This window comes from Poromitra crassiceps (genome assembly GCF_964638095.1).
Source record: "Poromitra crassiceps genome assembly, chromosome: 17".
NCBI classification, from domain to species: domain Eukaryota; kingdom Metazoa; phylum Chordata; class Actinopteri; order Beryciformes; family Melamphaidae; genus Poromitra; species Poromitra crassiceps.
In genome coordinates, this window is record NC_139635.1 from 9,018,081 (window position 1) to 9,043,100 (window position 25,020).

The following is a 25,020-nucleotide window of genomic DNA, read 5'->3' on the forward strand; positions in this document are numbered from 1 at the left end:
CACACGTGCTCGTCCGCGACTCCAGAAAGGAGTATAAACAGAACTAGCGTAGTCAAGGGAGCTGGAAGGTGGGTGCTGAGGGTGCTACAGCACCCCCTGGTGGCAAGAGATGGGATTTTTGAAATGGTTGGATTTGGCTGTCTTGTGTTTATACCACCAACAAAATGCATTAAAAAACAGTTTGTGCTTCCCAGCTCTAATCTTATTTCATACACTCTCTCTTCAAAAGTGTTTGATTTTCATCATAATCTGGTTTTCCATAATAATAATAATAAGTTCAGTGTTTTATGCCTGTGTTGCTGTCTGTTGTAGTGTAAAACGACTAAAGGGAGAGCAGGTGGTTACATGAAAGTGAGTGAGAAAAGGAGAAGATACTGAATAATGACATCACAACAGTATAATCCTAATGTTAATTTAAAATTAAATATTCTTCTAAATATGGATGAAAGTCCAAAAACGTCAAATTTTCTCCGGCGCTGCCCTTGCGGGCAGCACAGAGGGTCCCTCCCTTACTGCACCCCCTACCTCAAAGTACTTCCAGCGCCACTGAGCGTAGTAGTTCTGTTTATACTCGTCCGTGGTGTCCGCAGCTGTCTGTGTCCACCTCAACTCGGGAGAGTAGGGCTTGAGGCGGAGATGTTTAGTGGAGCATACCTTCTTGTGTCTTATTTCCCAAACTCTCCCGTTATTATACGCATCAAGAAGTCCATCAACATTAGGGCTGTGAATCTTCAGTGGCCTCACGATTCGATTCGATTACGATTCAGAGGGCTACGATTCGATTCGATTACGATTATCGATGCATCTCGATGCATCTTAAATCGATGCATCACTTTTTTTCCCAATACATGATTTATTTTTTCTCACTTTCTTTTTTCTCACTGTGTGGCTACTACTAACCCTAACCCTAAGTGCATTTGGAATTGCATTGTATTATGATCCAAATAAACAACTGCATGTTCTTCCATTATATTTTATTCGATTATTATTATGATTATTATATATATATTTTTAATAATCGATTTTTGACATTTGTGAATCGATGCAGAATTGTGCACGTCCGCATCGCGATGCATCTTATAATCGATTATTTTTGACCCCCCTAATCAACATAGCATCTGACTCTCATCAGTATGCATACAGGCAGAACCGCTCCACAGCTGACGTTCTCTCTGCTGTGCTCCACAGCTGACGTTCTCTCTGCTGTGCTCCACCAGTCCCTCATGCATCTGGAGAACACACAGCTGACGTTCTCTCTGCTGTGCTCCACCAGTCCCTCACGCATCTGGAGAACAGGGACCCATACGTGAGGTTGCTCTTCCTGGACTTCAGTTCCGCTTTCAACACAATCATCCCACAGACACTGGCCAATAAACTGGCAGCACTACCCCCATCACTCTGCAACTGGATCTTGGACTTCCTGACCAACAGACCCCACCCAGTCTGTTAGGATAAATAACATCTCCTCCTCACCCATTACCCTCAACACCGGTTCCCCCCAGGGCTGCGTCCTCAGCATGTTACTCTTCCCATGCTCACCCACGACTGCAGAGCTCACTATGACAGCAACCTCATAGTGAAGTTCGCAGATGACACAGCAGTAGTGGGCCTCATCACCAACAGAGACGAGTCAGCATACAGACAGGAGGTGAACGAGCTGGGGCTGTGGTGTAAGGAGAACAACCTCATCCTGAACATCAACAAGACCAGAGAGATGAGTGTGGACTTCAGGAAGAAGGGCAACACCCCCCACATCAATGGTACAGCTGTGGAGATGGTTCACACCTACAAATACCTTGGGGTGCACCTCTCCAGCACACTCACCTGGCAGGACAACACCACAAGCATCATCAGAAAAGCTCACCAGCGGCTGTACTTCTTAAGGAAGCTGAACTCCAACATCCTCAGCTCCTTCTACAGGTGTGTGGTGGAGAGCACACTGACACCATGCATCACCGTGTGGTATAGCAGCTGCACGGTGGCAGAGAAGCAGGCGCTGCAGCGGGTGTTCAACTCCTCTCAGAGGACCATCGGCTGCAGCTTGCCACCCCTGTCCAACATCTACAGCAGCAGATGCAGAGACAGAGCCGTCTGCATCATGCGAGACTCCACCCACCCTGCACATGAACTGTTTGTCCCTCTCCCCTCAGGCAGGAGGCTGCGCAGCATCCGGGGCAAAAACCACCAGGCTGAGGAACAGCTTTCTCCCGGATGCTGTCAGACTGTTGAACTGTTCGACTCTGCCTGTGTTAAATCACAAGTCTCCACCTCACCTACAACTGTCACTCCTGACCAGAGCACGCCCACACCCACAAAAGATTATATAACCGCCCCTTCAGGCCTGTGATTCTCCTGATTCCCTCCAAACATTTCCAGCAGATAAAGAGGAAGCCAATGCCAATGTGAGTGAGACAATGGACTTTTCACCTTAACATGTATTGTTTGGTTGATATGTGCCATGTAAAGTAAACTGTTTTGTACTTATTTGTTAGATTCCTGAGTTTAAATCCTGAGTTTAATTGAGAGTGAAATGCCAGTGGATGCATTAATGATGTAAGTTGACCAGTCATATTGTATTGACCTAATAATTAGGGGTCCAAGCACGAAGTGCGTGGATCCCTATTGTATCTGTTCCGTTTATTATTATTTTTCATATTCTCCGCTAAAACAGTATGCACGGCAAAAACTGTAAGGGCTACAGTAGCCAGACTTTGCACATAGGTTGGAAATGTGCCCCACTACTCAGAGACAAAAAATTAGCCATATTGACCAGATGGTGGCGCTATAACAGACCATTTCACGTATTGGACCATAACTGCTGAACCGTGAGGCGTAGAATCAAAATTCCACATCTGCTGGATTCCCTGGATCAATACGCATCTATCCATATAGACCACGCCCATTTAAGTCTGCTAGATTTTCCGCCATCTTGGACTTTCTCAAAAAAAAAAAAAACGAACTCGTCCTAGGCCATCTGCCCGAATGAGCGCAAACTTTTTGTGTGTCATCTCTGGACTTCCCTGATTAAAAATCTTAGAAAGAATTTGGATACGTGAAACCGTCTTGAAATGATAAATGTTTAAACTTTTGTGTATTTACTTTTGTTCTTTTCCTGCCCTAAAAGTGTGTGGATCTCAGAAACCATACACCCCCCATCACCCAAACTTTCCACACAGGTTCACGACATCACCCACTACTCAGAGTAAAAAAATTACACCAATCCACCAGATGGTGGCGCTATAACAGCCAACCACCACTACTACTGCCGCTGCTGCTACTACTACTACTACTATTCTTAGTACTTCTGCTGCTACTATTGCTACCACTCCCACTACTACCAACACTACTACTACTACTATTACTACTACTGCTACTACTACTACTACTAGTACTGCTTGGAAACCGTCAGGTCACCGGATCTACACACACACACACACACACACACGCACACGCGCACACACACACACACGCGCACACACACACACACGTACACACACGCACACACATATACACCACACCTGCACCTAATTCTGGACTGATCACCACACACCTGCACTTAAGACGCTAATCAGCCTCTACACTCAGTGTGTGTCCGTTACTGCAGTAGAGGCTGTGTTGGTGTTTCAGTTGGTGTTTATCCTCCCTTCAGATGCATTATTAAGTAAGTTGTAGTTTTGTTAGCCATTGTTGAATTGCCATTCCAAGCCATCCTGATCTTAAAGGTGAATTGCATATGTTTTTCTCTTTAGCCATGGTTAAAATATATTGTTTATTGTTTGTTTGATTGTTATATTGTTTTTTATTGCTAAACATACTACTTCCTATGACTATTTTGTCTGTTTGCACACGCACACGCACACGCGCACACACACACGCACACGCACACGCACACGCACACTAAAATGGCCACCACTGGTGTACTTCATCTCCCAGAGTGCTTCACTCACTCACTTGTGGATTGTGCCATGTGGGTGGGGAGATGGGTGGAGCTATGGCTATAAAAGAAGTGCAAAACTTGCCCCAAACCCCAGTCTGCTGCTACAGAGGTGCTGTGAGCCAGTCCAACTCATGCTGACCTTAAAGGTGAATTGCATATGTTTTTTTCTTTAGCATGGTTAAAATATATTGTTTATTGTTGCTTTAATTGATTGTTACATTGTTTGTTTATTGCTAATTTGATGTCATTTGGATTGCTTGTTAACATTGTGTATTTGGGTAAATAATTCTGTTTGTGTTCTTATCCACAGACAACATGCTGATTGCCTCACTGTCACTTTTGATGTTGGGAAAATAAAATCACCCTGCACCTTGTCCTGCTGTGTGCCTGCCATCTTTCCTTGTGGTTTTATCTGGGTCCAGTGCTGAGGGGTCACATTGCCCTCACCTGTTCATAGGTGTGACACGCATTAACCGCTCATCCTGGCTGATATTTTACCACATGTTGAGCAGAGTTGCTTTAACTTAAGAACACATAATTTGATAATTGTAAACCCAGTTCACTAATGTTTACACTGCAAAATGTATCACCAATGTATTTTACATGAAACAGAAGTTGGCGGGCTTGTAATCCTGCAGTGTGACTGACATCAATCTGAGCCAATCAGAGTTGGGCTGTGGCCAGGCTCTGTACCAGGTGCACTGAATCACTGATGAATGGAGATGGTGCAAGACAGTTGGCAGTATAGAGGGAACGTTTTTTAACATCCAATTCAACTTATCTTTGAAACCTGCTGAATGAAACCTCCAAAAGCCAAATCCGTGAGTTTAAAGGGAGGTTTACACAATCTGAAATATATTTTCAATGTTATGTAAAGGGAGGTATGAAGGTAATTTGAAGTGACGGCAATGTGTTGTGATTTGAAATGTATTCCTATCTTGTGTTTTAATTAAAGCCAACTGAGATGTTAGTTTTGGCCTTAAAGGGACACTCCACCGAAACAATGCTTATTTATTTTGCACATCTCGCACATCCGAAAACAGTTTTGCAGGCATTCATTTAGTTTGACACTTATTGAGTTGATTTGTGAAAGGTATAGTTTGGTTTATTTGAAGTGTGGTACTATGCGGTACTTGTAATGTCTAAACTTTTAATGCCACCTGCTGTGACACCCCCCCCCCATTCCCACACACACACACACACGTGTGAGCCACCTAATTGACTCAGGGCTTGGAGACTCGGACTCAAATTCCCATAATCCATCACTCCCTGGGTGGCTATTCACATGCAACCCCCACCATTCTGAATGAAGGACGCCACTTCGAAAAAGTAAGTCTACTATCTTTTTTTGCACCCTATGCCACAGTAGTGACATTAGATAAAACATACAATATCATGCAAAAACAAAATGCCACCTACTGAACCTTGGCCTTGAATCTTTGAATTTGAATTACATACTCCAGATTTTCTAAAGTCAACCTATATGCAAATAGTGTCATGTCAATGTGAAGTTATGAAAGCTAAACATACTACTTCCTATGACTAATTTGTCTGTTTATGCCATGCTCTTCCACAGATCAACATCACTTGCAAAGTAATCAAACTGGTAAAACCCACAACTGAAGCAACAACCTGAGCCGGCACCACCATGAATACAACAACCTTCCTCCTCATTGACGCAACTGGAACCATTGACCTAGCTGTGTGGGGGTACTGTAAACCTGACATTGACGACTGGTACCACCTGACCAACCTATCCATACATGCATACAAACCAATACATATCTGACAACCACCCCAACCACAACATCAACACCCACCACTGCACTTGAATCATACACAGAACCACCACCACCCACCACTCAAAGCATCTATGGTGAAGTCTCTTCTGCCACCGTCACAAACAAGTACTTCTGTTTTTGGCACCTATCACTACTGTAAACTTTGACTCACTCACATACAAATGTCACAAATGCAATCAACGCCATAAAACAGAAACCGCAAAACACATATCCAATTCTCTGTCCATCAATAACCAGGAAACATCATACACCATCCCACTTGCACTTATCACACCACTGCTTACAAAATCACCAACTCAAATGACTACAGACGAAATGGAAGAAGCTATCCTCATGCTCAATCACATCTGAGTTGACATAATAGACAAATCATAGCCCTGACTCAGACTTGACTCCAAGACTCGACAGTCCCTCCACACAGTCCAGAAACCCCGACTCAGCCCCACACAAGGACAAATGGATTGATATATTTATTTTTACTTTAAGTTTTTCATTTCATAAAAACTATTATTTGCAATAAAAACTTATTGTTTGAATCATATATCTGCCTCCTTTGCTGTCTTTTGTCCCAGTTTTTTATGCATTATATCCTAACTCCTTTAGTCAACCTTGAGCTTACACTTTTATTGCCAACTTGTAGATGTCCACTGTGCCCAAGCTTACCCTTTTAAAACATCTGAATAACAGACAAGTAACTTGTTAACTGATAACCTATTAAGCCACTAACAGTTTGACTTAAAGGGTGATTTACACAACCTGAATATTAATCTTGTTATACTGTACCTATACAGAGACACTATGAATGTACCATGTGGAGTATCTAGTAATAGTTAGGATTTTACATTAATTAATAACCATGATCAGAAGTGTACAGTAGAAGCAGCACACTATCTTCATCCAATGGACTCGGAACACCACAAAAGCAACACCTCAGTACGCTGTCCACTCATGGCTAACACATCTAAGCTTATCAGGAAGCTAGGATTTGAAATTATGACAGTTTGCCTAGAAAAAGTCCATTGCTTAATAAGCCTCTTTGACAGCCACCATTTGACTTACCACCACCACTGCTACTTACTACATATTACTTGCAAACTTGGTACACTTGTGCACATATCAACTCTGACTAAATGTGCAATTCAGTGTCTATATTATCTGACATAACCCCCAAGTCACCAGAAGCTTGGACCCCGCATCGCCGCTTGCGGCTATATTTATTATTTGTTATTTGTTATCAGACCTGTAATCCTCTTTTTTCTAATACTTTGTGCAGATAAAATCATCCATCCATCAACCAACATTCACTCAGAAAATAAATGGTTGAAGCCCTGGACTCCATTGTGTTTAATGTGCACACCAACATTCATGTTCTTGGCATGAGCCAACACCAGTACCAACAGCACAGATCCTTTTCAGCCTGTGATTACTGCACTTTAAACAGATGCACTTTTGAGAGATTGATCATGCTGCTACTGTGATGCTGCTGTGCACTTTTATAGGTTTATCATGCTGCTACCCCCCATTGCTGCGGTCTTTTAGTTCTCTCTAGTCTTTTAGTTTGTTTTTGTCTTTTAGTATGTTTTTTATTGCTGTCCATTGTTGTTGTAGCTGGTTGTAGTTTAGATTTAATTCATTTTAATCTAACTTAATAGAGCTGTTTTGGTTTTAGGTACTTATTTTTAATCCTTAACTCATTGAGTGCCAATGACGACAATCGTCGTCAATTCGTTTACTAACGTAGAGTGCCAATGACGACGATTGTCGTCAATTGCGTTTTTTGACGGTGGGACGTGGATCAATGCCTAATACATCTCCTGTAAAATTTTTGGGCATGTTGAATGTGTATAACCTATTTTACCGACCCATTAGGTGGCGACAGTGCTCTCCAGATTAGAGAAAGTTGAGTAAAAACAGCAGAAAAAGCTGTGATGAAACCATTCTCATGAGAATGTTTTGGCTTTTCGCTGTCGCGCTGGGAGCCGGCGCACAATGGTGGGGGGCTCCGAAAATAGACTCTGGGTGCAGCACACTTTGAAACGCGCAGCAGAAAGCCCAGAAAGCCCAGAATCGGACGCAGCTTCATCCCAGCTCACAACCGAAACCCCAGAAACGAGCGAGCCCGATCCAGACTCCCCCGACGAGCGGCCGCCATCTGAACGTGGATCCGCAAGCAGCAGAGACTCGCCTGACAAGCAGCAGAGCAAGCAGAGCCACCAGAGACACACCCACGGAGGAGGAGTTTGCAGTAGAGGGGGGTGGGGGTGCTGTTATATTGAAGGAAATTACTGTTCAGATGTTTCAGGTCAGAAAATATTAGCTTCAGAGTTAGTGATTTGCTTGAAATGCTTCATTTCACAAAAGGCTCAATATCTCAGCTTGTAGATGGAAACGCCTGTTTTTGCTGTTTTTGACCTATCTTCTCTGGCTGATAACTAAAGAACGGAAAATGATATCAATAAACTTTTTTTTGCTGCTGATACAATAGAGTCTCATCGTTCTTTGTGCGTGTTCGGTGTTTACATAGTAATATCACACAATATTCTGTGGGCCTCGAGAAATCACTGAAAACGCTCTGAAACTCTGGCACTGGGAGCGTCCGTTCTCCAAAAGTGGCTGGCACTCAATGAGTTAATAGCAGTGCTGACCAATTTGGGGCGCTCTGTTTGTTTTGGCCCACCACGGATTTGGGATCCCGCCCCCCGATTTTTGTAATCCAGAATGCAACTCGGGCAAGTTATCAGATATCTGCACTGATTGCAAAGGCTGGACGAGCTTTTGCATGTGGTGACTTTGTGAAACAGTGTCTGAATGTGGCTGCGGATACTGTGTTCACTCCTGAGATTGCATCCCTGCAAATTGTCATGGCAAATTGTTTACAAAAGATGGACAATAAAGCTGATTTTCAAAGTACCTTGAGGATTTTTCAAGTTGTGAATGAAGTCAAATTTCTTGATTACAAAGGTGGAAAATACAAATGTTTAAGCTCCCCACAAATGCATATGTTTTTTTAAATATACGGTATATAACCAATTGCAACTTATTACAATTACCAAACAGATAAAAAGTAGATTATTATATTGAAATGTTATTTTAGATTTAGAATGTTAATTTTCTATAAAACACAATACATTTTAATGTAATTCCACAACATTTATTTTTGGCCCTTGGCCCTCCACCCAGATTGAGTTTTGGCCCTTTATGGGAAAGAATTTGGGCACCCCTGTTATAGAGTAAGGTATGTAGGTTATTAGAGTAGGTATGACTCACAGAGCCCAGTGTGAATGGCTGTCTGCAGCCTCCACAGAACTGATGCTGGCACTGACTGCAGGTGAAGTGCAGGCACCCTCCTTTAGACAGGTAGAAAACGACCTGGCAGTTTGGACACTCTGAAACATGACGGACATGTTAGCTGTTTACAGTAGAAACAGTACAGAAACAAATAGACACTGAACCATGATGGACATGTTAGCTGTTTAGAATAGAAACAGTACAGAAACAAATAAGACACATTAGAGCATTGGTTCCCAAACTGTGGTTAATAATTGATCGTTAATTGCCCCGAATTTCGATTATGGAAATGTATTCAAACTAGGCATCTCGCGCGCTCGATTCCTAGGCTCGCCTGCCCTGCAGCTCGCCGAGCTTGCAGCTCAAATACGCAGCTCATGACATCATCACTGAACTATAGCCTTGTGTGTGTGTGTGAATTTATGACATAACTGATGATGTCACAATGCCTATGTATGACATCAGTCACTGATGATATCATCACTGAACTATAGCCTTGTGTGTGTAATTCACTGATGATGGCATTTATGACATCACTGATGATGTCATCAGTGGGGCAGACAGAGAAACAGACAGAGCCCAGACAGAGCCCTAGCTCCCATTATAGACGGTTTTCACCAGAGCGCAACCCCACAGCACTTCCTTTTTCTCAGCATTCGGCAAACTGCAGAAATATTCACTCGACATCGTTACTTTCGTTTTCCCCGCTCAGCTGTATAGACGGTTTTCCCGGAATGGTCAGTCCTGCACTTGAATGGGTTTTTTTCTTTTATGTCCATAACAAACACTGCAACAGGAAGTGAGCGGGGGTTCAATTTAGAATGTTTTTGTTGTCAAGTTAAAACCAGGTCACCCGCATAGAGGTGTTCTTTACACTTCCTGAAAGTTTCAGCCCGATCACACGTAAAATGGCATAACTGTGGCCGGACAAAATTCTTGAAACAGACATTGCCCACTTGCTCCCTTTTATAATAAAGGATGCCCATCCTCAGAAATCTGACTTTAAACTCTTTCTTCTTTTTTCCAGAATTCTGACAATCTCAGAATTCTGACATGTCTCAGAATTCTGACTTTTTTCAGAAATCTGACTATTCTCAGAATCCTGACATAAACTCTGAACTCAAATTTTTCACATGTGGACCCCACAGGTTTAAATTAAGTGTGGTGTAAAAAAGAAAAAAAAAGAAAAAGAAAAGAATAAGGGAAATTTCAGGCGACCCCATTTGAATTACGTGGGGTCACGCGACCCCAAGGTTGCGAACCACTGACCTATGTTGTTGCGGTGGAGCAGGGTGTGCTGGTCTGGCTGGTGCTGCTGCTGCCACACACTGAACTGCTGACAGGAAACTCCCTGATGCTGAGGAGACCACTGTAGGAAGGACATGGGCTGTTAGCTTAGCTGTTAGCTTACTGAGGAGACCACTGCACAACAACACAGACTGTTAGCTTAGCCGTTAGCTTACTGAGGAGACTACTGCACAACAGCACAGGCTGTTAGCTTAGCTGTTAACTTACTGAGGAGACCACTGCACAACAACACATGCTGTTAGCTTAGCTGCTAGCTTACTGTGGAGACGACTGCAGGAACAACAGAATGTTAGCTTAGCTGTTAGCTTACTGAGGAGACCACTGCACAACACAGGCTGTTAGCTTACTGAGGAGACCACTGCACAACAACACAGGCTATTAGCTTACTGAGGAGACCACTGCGGGAACAAAGGCTTTCTGCTAACGGCTGGTTTTATGGTAGGGCGCTCTGCACCTTTTTTGTGTTGTTCTTCGATATTGTTGCTCGACAAAAATGAGGTATACACAGAAACAAGTTTAACTTTAATTAGTTTAGCTTTAGCTCGTAGCAAATATGGTAGGCCTACATGTAGATGAAAGGCTGGCATGGTTCTTCAAATAAACAATACAAAGACATGCAGATGGCTTTAACGTCTTGGGAAGAGATTGCAAACGTGGAGAAATCTACAGGCTAGGTAGGCTATGTTTACTTCTGTAGGTTGTGTTCAGGTGACGTCACGTCAGGTCATGGTGCCCACGGCGTTTGGAGGGCACGGAAGTGAAGCACTATCACAATCTCTAGTAAGTAGGCTATCCGCTATCGGGTGCTCGTCGGTTACGACAAGGATCAGAACAGAAAACACGAGTTTAGTGCCCTCTCTCTCACCACAAGAAGAGGGTCATCTTAGTACAGAGTCATTACGGGGGGTTACATGCTGCCACTCCGACGTGCTGCCACTCCGACGTTCTGCCACTCCGAAATATCGGCACTCCGAAATATTGCCACTCAGAAATCCCACCACTCCGATTTCCATAAGGTCCGCCACTCCGAACTTGATTTGACTGTCTGTGAAAGCTGCTGTATAAACATAACTTATTTATTTACTCTCCCAGCCCCACGCCAAACCTAACCTCCCCCCATGCCTGAACCTAACCTCCCCCAGACCCTAACCCAAAACCTAACCTCTCCCACCCCCACGCCTAAACCTAAGGTCGGCACTTCTGAATGGCGGCTCCTTTAGAAAAACGAGGAAGGGCCGACATTTCGAATAATGAAGGCAGGAATTTTCGTAATGGTGGGGCCTATGAAAAAAATGTGAACGACCGCCAGTCAGAATAATGGAAGTTAACGTTCGGAGTGGCAGGGCTTCGGAAAGGCAGACAGTTACCATTACGGGGGATCCTCTTTTCTAGACTGAGCATACAATATGCCCTCCTCTCTCACCACAAGAAGAGGGTAATCTTACCACAGAGTCATTACACCGAAATAAATTAGACTTTGGACCTGAGAGTGCCGATGTTCTGTGTGTTTGGGATAAATGGACGCCTTGGATCTGTGGCTGCGTTCCGATCTGCTAGGAGTTCCCCTTCGAAGTGGACTGCACAGGGTATTCAGCCATGTTAAGTAATATGGTTCAATACCCTGTGCCGTCCACTCCGCAAGGAACTACTAGCCGATCGGAACGCAGCTTGTGGGTTTTGGATTGAACGGACATTGTTGGGAAGTTTTCCCTCTGCAGCTTGGATTGGAGTAACATTAACGTCGGCTGCGGTGGAAACTCGCTTGTTGACACCAGCCATTAGACGTGGTAGGCTTATGTTTGTATTGATTCCTCCTGTTTATGTGTATTTGTTGCTAGTTTGAACCATTGAACACAGTTTGTGGCTGCGTGCTCCTTTATTTGTTTCTGTGTTTTGATGAATCGTGCATGTTTGAAAATGGCAAAATGACCGAGCTGACTTCTATGTCTCCATACTTCTGTATGCTTCCATTTGTTTTGGAGGACCAGGTAGTTGCTTAGGGCTATATATATATATCAACTGCCTCAATAGCAGGCAACTCTTTCAATTCAGTTGAAAAATCACTGTTTTTCATAACATAAAGATCACGTACAACACATATTGTGAGTTCTGTTTTTACCTTTCTCTCGTAATATGGTCTAAACTAGCACAGGACGGCCTTTCCTCCGTCTTCTCCATTCTGCTTCTCGCTTCCTGCCTCCCAACTTCATTTTTGACGTAATCAAAATCACACGGTTCAAACAAGCTATAGGTCAGATGAAAATGTGACAGCAGGCTAAACCATAATAATAATAATAATAATAATAATTAGCAGCAGGCTAAACCATTTGCTAAGGTTCCAGCTAACGTTCGCTAATGTTCACAGCTAACTGTTTATTTTATTTTATTTTCTGTCCAGTGACACTTATCAAGAGTCGAGCGCCCTGTCATAAATCAGCCTTAACACGCCACACGTGTCTGTGTGTGACGTGTCTGTGTGTGTGTGTGTGTGTGTGAGAGAGAGAGAGAGAGAGAGAGAGAGAGAGCGCGCGCGCGCGCGTGTGTGTGTGTGTGTGTGTGTGTGTGTGTGTGTGTGTGTGTGTGTGTTTCTTACAGCTGATCTACATTGGGAGCAGGTACTTTTCTTGCAGCTGGGACAGTCCATCCTCAACCTCTCAGCTTCATGAAGCATGCCAAATGAGCACTGCAACACACACACACACACACACACACACACACACACACACACACACACACACACACACACACACACACACACACACACACACACACACACACACACACACACACACACACACACTGCTCTGGAGTAGGGATGGCGAAAATTATTATTTTTTGGACCAACAACTGACCCTCATTAACTGATCATTAACCGTTAAGCGTCAAGATAACATTACTATTTAGAATGCATTCCGCCCGGTGGGAGAATCACTTTGTGCCTCCTAGATAGGAAACATGAAACGTCGCATTAGCCTTTACGCAGATGATACATTGTCATGCCTCATGGACCCAAAAATGTCAGTTCCTCCTTTGTTAGATTTGATTAAATCATTTGGTAAGCTCTCTGGCTATGCAATCAACTGTGCTAAGAGTGAGTTCATGCCCTTATCGGACACCATAGACCCCAATTTGCTCAATGCTCTTCCATTTAAAATTGTATGCATATATATATACTATATAATTGACATACTTAGGACTCAAAATACCACAAAACTCCAAACTCTTCCTTAAACTCAACTATGCCGATATGGTCTCGAAGCTTAAATTGAACATAGAGAAGTGGCGCAGTCTGCCCTTATCTATGGTGGGGCCTATCAATGCAATCAACATGGTGTCCCTTTCTAGATTTCTGTATTTGTTTCAGAATCTGCCCATTCTATTTGAGTTCTTCTTTTTTCAAGGTATTGGACTCCATTATCTTTCCGTTTATTTGGGGATGCAACGCTCATCGCATATCAAAAGCAGCACATCTGCAGAAGCAAACAGTTGAGGGAGGCTTAGGCCTTCCTGTATTTAGAAGCTACTATAGAGCTCAACAGTCATGTGACGTTTCTTGCCCCCAAAGTGATTTCCCCATTTATTTTCTCCACAGACATTTAGAAAAATCCTTATATAATGAATGTTAAAGCTTGAACCAAGCCAACCAGTCTTCCAGAGAATTGTGAGTGACCATAAAACATTTCACTTTCAGCAAAAACAAAAAATAAATGCAGGGCAAAAGAGATCAAGATCAAGAGTCCCTCCCCCCACTTTTATTTTTTGTTTTTGCTGAAAATAAAATGTTTTATGGTCACTCACGGTTCTCTGGAAGACTGGTTGGCTTGGTTGGTTGAAGCCTTAAAACTCGTTATATAAGGATTTTTCTAAATGTCTATGGAGAAAATCAATGGGGAATTCACTTCCCACGCCAGAGCATTGACCTATTGGCAATGGGGACTCCCAGGTGAGGCATAAGCTAACACCACCCCCGTGTGGCTAAACATTGAAACTACATAAGTAAAAAATTCCCTCTCTTCCTACTTTTTTCTAAGACAGAATCCCCAGGTAAATTGATTGGTAATAACTTCATTTTAAGAAATTATCTTAGGATTTTGAATCAGATAAGAAGTGTTTTAACAGACTGCCAAATGTTTCAATACACAAACCCATATTTTTCTTTTACCATGCAACAAACCTTTTTCAAGCGGTGCAGCCGCTTCTATAAGTGACTTTGTGTGTGTGTGGCAGGATTTGTGTGCACTGAGACTTGTGTGCACCTCACCGAGATTTGGGAAGGAAGGGGCTGTGGCCCCGCCCCCAGCCTGCAGCTGAGGCACAGGGCAGGCGTAGAGAGAGAGAGAGTAAAGGCGCTGACATGGTTCTGCGCAGCCTCCACTTGGAGCCTTGCCGCCGACTAGCGGCGACAGCGAGACTGTGCATACTCGAAGGTAACTCGGTGCGTTGGCTGCGGTACACGTCCAAAACACTAGGTGGCTTGTGGTACACTCGTGTCCATTACATATGACGCTATCGCGTCGTTTACCAAGAACTCGCAATCATGTCGGTGGGGGGACATTTTATTGTCCTTCCATTTCAAAACTCATTCCGGTGAGCCTGCAGAAGGCTTTGCTAGATGAGGGACAAGCACTGTTAAATGAGGAAATGGCATTTCCTCATTCCTCACAAGAAGTATGTCAGCGGATATGTGCGCGGCCCAAGGGAACGGCCAATCACAGCTCTCGTGCTGGTCACGTCACGTCCGCCTTGACGCCGCGGAGTCACATTTTCGAGGAGCTGCCGATAGGACGGCCAGCTGCGACGAGCCCCTCGGCGCAGTCAGCGCCGGCGATTTCGCGTGAGCATCGAACCAGTTTAATGTCTCGTCTCGAGGAGGATGATAGCGTCTTGTCAGTAATGCACGCACGCCACACGCCCACACGACACATTCACGCACGCTGGAAATTAATGGCAAATTAATTTCCTCATTGGCGAGACTTTGGCACGCTTTGGAGAGAGCGGCTCGAAAAACACGCACCAGCCGGTAATGTACGCCACACGCACACATGCACACAGCACAGATGGGTGTGTGCACGGACGAGTCGGAAATGCACTAAACTACATCGCTTTTCAACACCTGGGTGTTTTTTTCCATTGTTTTAATTACTTGGGGGGTGGAGTAATGTTTTTTTATCTGTTTAACTGATAGTATTAATCAGTCAAAATGATTGTCAGTTAACGGCTAACGGTTGACATCCCTCCCTGGAAATAAAAGTGAATCTTTCAGAATAAACTTCAAACTGAAACATGCTGAGCTTCAGGTTGTCATCAATCAGTCTGACACCAGGGGGCAGTGCTGCTTCTGGATGTCCTTAGTCAGACCTGTGTGTGTGTGTGTGTGTGTGTGTGTGTGTGTGTGTGTGTGTGTGTGTGTGTGTGTGTGTGTGTGTGTGTGTGTGTGTGTGTGTGTGTGTGTGTGTGTGTGTGTGTGTGTGTGTGTGTGTGTGTGTGTGTGTGTGTGTGTGTGTGTGTGTGTGTGTGTGTGTGTGTGTGTGTGTGTGTGTGTGTGTGTGTGTGTGTGTGTGTGTGTGTGTGTGTGTGTGTGTGTGCGTGCGTGCGTCTTACATGTGCACACCAGCAGAAGTTGGGCATGTCCCTGAGCGCTCGGTCTCTGAGTTTCCTCTGGAACAGCTCGTGTATCTGAGGCTCCAGGTAGTGACGGATCTGTAGACAGACACATCCAATCATCATCCAACTGTTCTCCAAACGGCATCCAGCATCTTTGAGTATTTGGACGGAATCACAGAATTTGTTAATAAAAATTAAAGTCCCTGGAAACCAAAATCCACAAAAACGTTCTAACTATGTTATTTAGGGTCTTATGTTAGTAATTTTGTGCCTCCGAAATTATTATACATTACTTTCAACCCAAAGCCTTAAAATCGACACTTTTCTACAAGCTTCTACAAAGTACTTCCTCATTGAAGACAGCAGTGCGCGAGGTGCTAAAATGCAGGAGCTTATGACGTCATAAGCTCTATATAACCTTTGTACATGCGCGCAATCCGCACCCACCCTCCTTTTGTCTGTTCTTTGCCCCCAGTGACAGCGCTCCCTCGCTGTCCGTCTGCCTCCCAATCTGTGTGCGAGCGCTATGCTTCTCTCCCTCTCCCTCTCTCTCTCTCTCTCTCTCGGGACTAGTGAGAGAGAGAGCACAGAGAGAGACACACAGGCTGCTGACGCGAGGTTACTCTCTCTCACACACACAAACACACACACACACACACACACACACACACACACACACACACGTCGATCTCTCTTTCCCTCCCCCCTCTGTCTCGCGCTCTCTCTCTCTCGGAAAACCTGCTGCAGACGGGACACGCCCACACATTCCGCGGGAGAAAATACACTCTAAAAAATAATCGATTCTCATGCGTTTTGCCACACCTGTCAAACCTAAATTTATATACTTTGCGACGTTCATCATCGTTCAAATTTGGCTGGTGGCTTATTAACATAGGGTCCTGTGATGTGATGAACTCAAAATGCTAAATAATAAAGAAATATTTCTGGTTTCCAGGGACTTTAAATAAACTGTAAAACATGGAATATTGCAGAATTGTCAATTTTGGATAACTAATAGTAAAAAAAAGAAATGCCTAATTATTGTAGTAACCTAAATTATTTCATAATTGTAGAATAATACCCCTGACCTCTTGTGACCTCTCTGACCTTGTGTCACCTTGGGTGACCACTGACCTGTGTGTCCAGCAGGTTGAAGTAGTCCACAGACTCGTCCATGGCTCCCTGGCCCTTCTGGCACAGCGGACACCCCAGCTGCTCGATGCTCTTCTCCTTGATGGCTGTGGAGAAGCATGATCTGAAGCAGGCCTGGCACAGGCAGCACGAGCAGTGGGTCATGGTCACCATCTGAACAACAACATCAACAACAACACATTCACCATCTGAACAACAACAACACATTCACCATCTGAACAACAACAACACATTCACCATCTGAACAACAACAACACATTCACCATCTGAACAACAACAACACATTCACCATCTGAACAACAACAACACATTCACCATCTGAACAACAACAACACATTCACCATCTGAACAACAACAACACATTCACCATCTGAACAACAACAACACATTCACCATCTGAACAACATCAACAACAACACATTCACCATCTGAACAACAACAACACATTCACCATCTGAACAACAACAACAACTAGAAGTGCACTCAGAGAGTGTAGACGGAGACAGAGAGAAGAAAATGCACAATCAGAGACGGTGTGATATCAAATCTCTGGCGCAACTTGGCCGTGCAGCCTCCACCGCCCCAATCAGCCGGGGGGGCGGAGTTCCCACAGTCTGGTCACCTGTTGAGGTGAGTGAGGCGAGCTGACAGAGGAGAAACCTGCAGCTCCAGGGAGAAGGAAATCGTGACTTTTTTTTAAATGCGTGTTTCACAAATCCGATCAGGGCAGTTCTTTGTATGTAGATCAAACATATATACTCATGATTTTGTATCTGTTGGGGAGCTATATCCGACACATTTTTACGACATTTATGTTCTTTCTCACCTTACTTACACTTTCATGGCTGTTTTTACCATTTTTACAATTCTAGTTTTGAGCTGGACAGTAAGGGCTCATTTAAACATTTTCATACAAAAAATAAATGCGTCCGTTTCTAATCGTCATCATCACTGAATGTAATCGTAATCGTCACTGCCCACATACTTCCATGCGTCTTTCACGTTGGTATCATGTTAAGCAATACATTCACCAGTGGGCAGTAGAGAGTCAAATGTATGAGTGTGTGTGTGGTTTTGCTGCGTTTCATGCGTATCCGTAAGCTTGCAGATGACGGACAGAAAACGCACAAAATTAACGCAGAGTACGGACAGAAGGCTCTGTCTGCCTCCGTCTTCAACGTAGACTCTACGTAGAGTATAATTGAGGCTTAAGAGTGCCAAACCATGCATGACACTACTCATAACACTACTCATATGTAATCTTGCATATTGTGGCAATAAAAGTGATTGTGATTTTGAGGAAGCAGCGGTCCCACCTTACTGAAGGCCAGCTGTTCCTGGCAGATGGGACAGCTGTGGGTGAGGAACTTGAGGGCTGAGGGGAGGTCGTTGTTGAGCTGGACCGCCTCCAGGGCGTCGGCGGTGTTGAAGCTCCGCCCGTCCAGGGCCAGCAGGCTGAGGAACATGGCTGCCTTGTCCGGAGGAAGACCAGCTGACATCTGTGGGACACACAGAGAATCAGAATCACTTGTATTGCTTTTATTGATATATACAATATATATATACACAAATAGGAGTCTTTAGTAGGCATTAAATAGGAATTTACATTACAATGTAGTTAGCAAGAGCAATCTAATGGAGTGCAGAGTTCTGGTAGAAGTAGCAGCTATGCTACTTGAATCTAACGAGTGTAGTCCAGCCGCTGTTGCTGTAAAGTGACGTTTGATTGTGGGAGGGGGGGGGGGGGGGGGCTCATGTCAGTGGGGGGGGGGTATTCAGGGTGTAGGGGAGGGGTGGTTGGTGGGGTCCTTAGTAGGCTTAGGCTTTCGGGCCTTGTTGATGATGCCGATGGCAGTTGGTTGGGAAGCTGTTCTTGTGGTGAGATGTTCTGGTTTGAACAGACCTCAGTCTCTTGCCGAGGGGGAGCATTTCAAAGAGCTTGTGTCCGAGGTGGGAGGGGTCGGCCATGATTTTACGAGACCACTTCAGCGTCCTGGCAGTGTGTAAGCAGGCAAATTTAATTACTTTGTGATAGGGCTGTTCAATTTGGCCTAAAAATAAAATAAATCTTTTCTCTCAAAATTCGATTTTCATAAGATTTTTTTATACTTATACTTATCTAACCATTTGTTGTCCGGCACTGCAAAAAAAATCTGATAGGTGACACAATTTATGTTTTTACTCTGAAGGCAGAACAAACCCAACTTCCTGTCTCAGCTTGGCGCAGCTATGCCTAAAATCCTGTCTGTTGCTTGCTAACCTGCAGTCTCTTTACACGTGTACGCGGGTAACTGCGATAGCAGTAGGAGGACATTCAGACAGACAGGGTGAGTCAGGCTTCTAATGGTACAGCCAGAAGCCCACGTGTTGTTTTGTTGTTACAACATGTCCTAAAGCCAGCAACGTTTCACCATCCAGTGATAACGCTTCAGTGTTCATGAAAAGAGTGTGTGTGTGTGTGTGTGTGTGTGTGTCTCGTTATCTTGTGCAGCCCGTAGTGCAACACACTGCTCCCACTCCGATGCGTGCTTTTTTGGAGGTGTTGAAATAAGTTTGTCGCGCTGCTGTCTTTAGTAGCCACGGCCTTCAGAGAGACTTTACAGCGGGGAGGAGGGAGGAGGAAGAAATGAGAGATAGCCGCACCGTCATTACCCTAGTTAAAGTGAAAATCGATGTGAAGATTTAGATTTTTTTTTACATCGTCCTGACTAATGAATTGGAATTCAAAATCGATTTATCGTGCAGCCCTACTTTGTGATGTCACAACATCACGGAAGTCAAAACAGCTCGTTTGGAGGTATTTTTCCCTGACATGGCTGCTGTGGCTTTATCTGATTTGATTGATTTATTGATTTAATTAATTTGACAACTTAATAAATACAACACACCAATAAACATACAGTATATAAATAATTCATCTGGATATCACGACAAAGTCATGAGACCTATTTTCATTGCGGTCCTGGAGTCTCGGCTGGGAGGCAGACAGAAAAGGGAGTGGTAGTGAACCAATTGGGGAGGAGGGGGGTGAAGAGAGGGAGAGCATGATGTATGAATGGGGGGAAGGGGAATGGGTGGATGTGGGGGAGAATAGAGAGCAACATATTTTAAATGTTGATATGCAGAATCTTAGGTCGCTTTCACATATAAGCTCTTTGGTTCGCTTTAAACGCGCCAGAATTCGTTTCCTCGGATAGTCCGCTTCATTTGGGGTGTTGTGAAAGCGCAAACGAACTCTGGGGTGGAACAAACAAGCGAACCCTGGTCCACTTGAAAATGTGGGTCTCGGTTCGCTTCAAAGTGAACCCTGGCGCGGTTCGTTTGTTGTGTGAAAGCAAACCGGACTAAACACAAGAGCAAATAGGAAGTGCCAGTGCATCTGATGCACTCATGCAGCGTGTACAATAGACGTGTACAGTACCTGCACGCCGCGTGATGTACGTCGTCATAACAACAACACGTTGTCTTTCAACAGCTGACTTGCCTTCTCCTTCGGTACGTACTGCCTCGCTCATCTCATCAGCAGAAGGAAATGTTCAACAGCTTGCTGCCTCATCTGCTGCTCATATTGGGCAAAATAATTGTTTGATAGTAAAACCAGAAATCCCTATATCACAGGTGGTGTTGCTCCATGGTTTGTGTTTTGCGGATTCACTTGTGTTGTTCAGTCAGCCCTCAGCCAGGCAAGAAGCCTGCTGGAGAGAGGAGAGATTTCCCTTCTCTATTCTGTCCAATAGACGAGTGACTGTTTGGACCATGTGACATTGTTCATAAAGTTTGGTGCGTTTGACAAATTGCTGTGTGAAAGAGGCCATTTACACCTGGCACTAACATGCGTTTTAGGTGAACAGATTGCAATCCGATTGCTCTCCAGCTCGAACGTCATCCCACGCGCCCCCTTTCGTTTTGGCGGGCTTATTACAACACGGAGCAGAAAGAAGCAGACCTCACAAACTAATCTCCTATTCAACAACAACAACAACAACAACAGCGACAACAATTAAAAGAAGATGTTAGCCATCCGTGAAGCTGCCCTATTGCATGGGCTTTTGTTGGTTTTTCGTGGAAGAAGCCGTCTTCAACAGCTGAAATACCAAGAACGAAGGCAGAGGAGAAATATGTTTTATGCGGCTGCTTTTATTACAGCTGTTATCAGTGCCACCAGTGCCACCACTGTCCAGAGGACTATCTGGGTGCGGGAACGCAGTCAAGACTGGTGGGAGAGGATAGTGTTGGAATGGGGACCTTCGAGGATGAAGACTGGGTGTCAAATCTGCGTATGCGCCGTCAAACATTTGATTTTATTTGCGATAAACTGCGACCCAACCTATCCAGAAGAGACACGCAGTTGCGCTCGGCAGTACAGCTGGAGAAACGCGTCGCGGTGACAATTTGGTTTAACGTTACAGCTAACGATAGCCCGGTTTAATGGGGAAACTAGCGTAAATATGTATTAACCTTAAGGTTACGGGTATTGCAAGTTGAGGGAGGATCACAACATATCATCTTTATGAAGATAATATAAGAGAGGGCTACGACGCTCTGGATCAAAGTTGATAAATTTAAAAAAGAAGGTGCTCTTTGGAACTCAAAGGGGGAAAGTCCAAGGCAACTCTTCTTATGAATAAAAAGCCTTTATTCTAACTTGGCTAGTTCAAACACTCCAACATGTTTCGGCCTAAGCCTTCATCAGGGACAATCTGAATGAGCCGAACCCCAGTGCTGACAGATAACAAGGTCTTGATTACCAATGACCAACAGCTTGTGCCTAGTCATGTCATAGTAAATCACATCAGTTACATCTGTAAAGCCTGTAGGGGTCAGCAAATACCAGATACTTTGAATACAGATTAACAGAAAAACATCAAAAATCCATGAAACATCACAGGAAAATACAATAAAAGACCAAGATGACTACTTACACAGTAGAGTATAGAATATACACTGGCCATTGCATTGGAGTGTTTGAACTAGCCAAGTTAGAATAAAGGCTTTTTATTCATAAGAAGAGTTGCCTTGGACTTTTTTTCTACTTTCTTATATCATCTTTATCATTGACAATGTCAATTTCATTCCCGTTGTCCTGTCGCTGGCACTGTTGGTGGAGTCCATGCTAGCGTTATTATCTTCAGAGTCGATGACGTCCCCTTCACCTGGACAAAACGATGGCCGATCACCCAGCATTGCATCTATTTCTTTATAAAAAGGACACGTTGCCCTGCCCCTGCCACTTTTCTTGTTCTTGTCCTTGGCCTGTCTGTAAGCCAGTTTCAGGTGTTTAATTTTTCGCTGACATTGTAGCCAGGTCCTGTTGGGGCCATTCTCTGCCAGTTTCTTAACCACTACTTCATAAATGGGTCGGTGGTGATATGCACTGCCAAGTTTAGCTTGTATACTTTCATCAGACCAAATTGAAAGCAGGCACTTGGTCTCCTCGTGACTCCATCCCCATAGCGTAGTCCTTGCTGTTAACGTTAGCGTGTAACGCTAGCTCTGGCTGTTATTTCTTTGTGCACTAGATAAACTTTTGCGGCGTGCGAGGACGTATTTCCGTAATTTGCAATGTAGTTTTAGCAATCCAGTAGGTGGCGGTAAGGCAACATTTAAGGATGCCAACCGCCATAAAACTGCAAAGAAGATGAAGATTATGTATTTCCGTATGGTAGTTGCTGAATGCGTTTTGAGAGGACGCATTGCATTTACACTTGTGTTAAATGTTGTCATAATGCGTCCCTGACCACCTCCGGAGGTGGTTTGGCCGATCAGATTGCAATCCTTCTTCAATGCGTTTTGGGGGTGTTTACACCTGTACTTTCAAGTGATAAAATACAATCGGATTGCAATCTGATGGCAGAAAACGCATGTTAATGCCAGGTGTAAATGGCCTCAATGAGAACCAGACCAAATGAAAATCGCAACAATGTTGCAACTTCACCCCCCCCGAATCGCAGCGAGTCCACCAGCTTATATGTGAAAGCCACCTTAGTTAAAATTGACTAATGCTTAAAATACACTACAAGAGTTTCCCTCCGATTTTACATAGGATTTCCAGTTGGGCTCAGTCTGTCTTTGTTGACTGTAGTCTGCAGTTGTTGTGGGCAGTTGTGCCAATTAGCAGGAAAATCTATTAGTGTATTATGGGTACAGATTTCTAATCGTCAAGTGTAAACTGCCTCCCGACGCCAGTCAGACCCAGTCGGCGCCACAACGATTATATCAAAGATGTTTGCGTTGATTTCTCGCGTTGAGTCGGGTAGTGAAAACTGCTCCAACGACCCGACTCAACTCAACTCACAGGTGCATGTGGAATCCCGTCAATATCCAATGAAAAACTATGAGGCAATAAGCCAAAAGCAGTCAAATAGCTCGTCTTCAAACAATAGATATTTCTGATACCAAGGCACACGTGAATAATAGGGAAGCATCAGAGACGCTAGTATACCGGTTGCTCACGGTTAAGTCAGAAAGAATAAAACCGAAACTTCCCGTTACAAATTTCTAAATAAAAGTATACCATTGCAACCGTTTTGTGTGTGTGATCCGAAATACCCCAAGTACCAAAGAGGAAATAAAGAACACATTTGCATAGAAACCTGTTTTAAATTAACGTAATGTTGTGGCGTCGAAAAGTAAATTTTAACCCGTAGTGAGTAATGCACATTAGCGCTTTTATTTTGAAACTAAAATGATGTCTAGCTTCCGTATGGTTAGTATGGTCACGTCAGTTTGCTGGCTATTTGTGTTGTGGGTTCAAGACGATACCGTCTTATAACCTTAAAGACGTGAGTTTGCTGGGCGCACAGTCGGGTAGTGTATTTTGATCTGTGATTTCAGTCGTGTCATGTATTTCAGTGAGTTTTTCAGTTGTGATAAACAATCTTAATGAAAAAGTCGTGTAGTATAAACTCCCCAGTCTTTTCATAATCAGTTAAGATTTCATAATCTAGTGTATCTAGGCTATAAGAGGAGTTCACTCTATGTTTAAAAATGGCTTAACACTGTGAGAAGATGTGGTCTGAAGCAGCATCTTCACCAAACACACTATTGGAGTGTGTGTTAACACAGATAGCTTCAGGACATTCACACAAACAGCAAGGCAGCTGTGGTCTTCCTCACCCAGGTCCTGTCCTGTTCGTCCAGAGACTCCATCCTGGGTTTCTGTGTGCCGAGGCCCTGAGGGGGTCCGGGTCCAGAACTCTGCCGGTGCCGCCCGGGCTCTCCATCCAGCCGCAGACCGCCTATCATCCTGCTGAGAGAGTCTGCAGCGCCGCCTGCTGGGATGGGTACAATATATGTGGTAATAGGTTTAGTAATATATTGTATATGTGGTAATACCAGGGCTTGATTTTTTTTTATTTTTTTTATCACCAGCCAATATGGCTCAGAGATTTTAAAGTTACCAGCCAATCAGAATTTCCACTAGCCAACAATGCTTTTCTTGAAATAAGTATTAGCTCCACTGGGTTAATTTAAGCATAATTATCAGTAAAGATAAAAGTTATAGCATAATAAATCTATAAATTACAGTATTTCAGTCACTGATATTCATAAATTGCGTTGAATTCAAACTACGCAAAAATAAAAGGAGATCAAGATGGTAAATGGTCTGCATTTATATAGCGCTTTTATCCAAAGCGCTTTACAATGAGTAGATAGTCTACATTCACCCATTCATACACCAATGGCGGCAGGCTGCCACGCAGGGTGCCTACACACCATCGGGAGCAATTTGGGGTTAAGTGTCTTGCCCAAGGACACAACGACAGCAGCTGGGAGGGAGCGGGGATCGAACCGCCAACCCTTGCGTCATTGGCCGACCCGCTCTACCTCCTGAGCTAAAGCCGTCTCAAGATTTGCCAAATTGTACTGTGAGACTATAATCTAGCAAAGAGCCCAATTGTATTCATGTGGGATTATGTGATCCAGAGT

The 25,020-nt window shown here is 44.0% G+C and overlaps 1 protein-coding gene across 1 annotated transcript in view; it reads right to left on the bottom strand.

Moving 5' to 3' along the window:
- The window catches only part of LOC310792185 (E3 ubiquitin-protein ligase RNF31), a gene marked incomplete at its 3' end in the record, with an annotated part of 28,293 nt that extends 9,816 nt beyond the window's left edge, over nt 1-18,477 (bottom strand). Inside the window, exons 1-6 of the mRNA XM_083653914.1 lie at nt 18,408-18,477; nt 17,074-17,244; nt 15,937-16,035; nt 12,929-13,018; nt 10,297-10,396; nt 9,007-9,125 (exon numbers count right to left, since the gene is read on the bottom strand). Of these exons, the coding sequence (XP_083510040.1) occupies nt 9,007-9,125; nt 10,297-10,396; nt 12,929-13,018; nt 15,937-16,035; nt 17,074-17,244 (579 nt within the window). The 5' untranslated portion in view covers nt 18,408-18,477. The remainder of the gene's footprint in view (nt 1-9,006; nt 9,126-10,296; nt 10,397-12,928; nt 13,019-15,936; nt 16,036-17,073; nt 17,245-18,407) is intronic.
- Between the last annotated feature and the right edge of the window lie 6,543 nt (nt 18,478-25,020).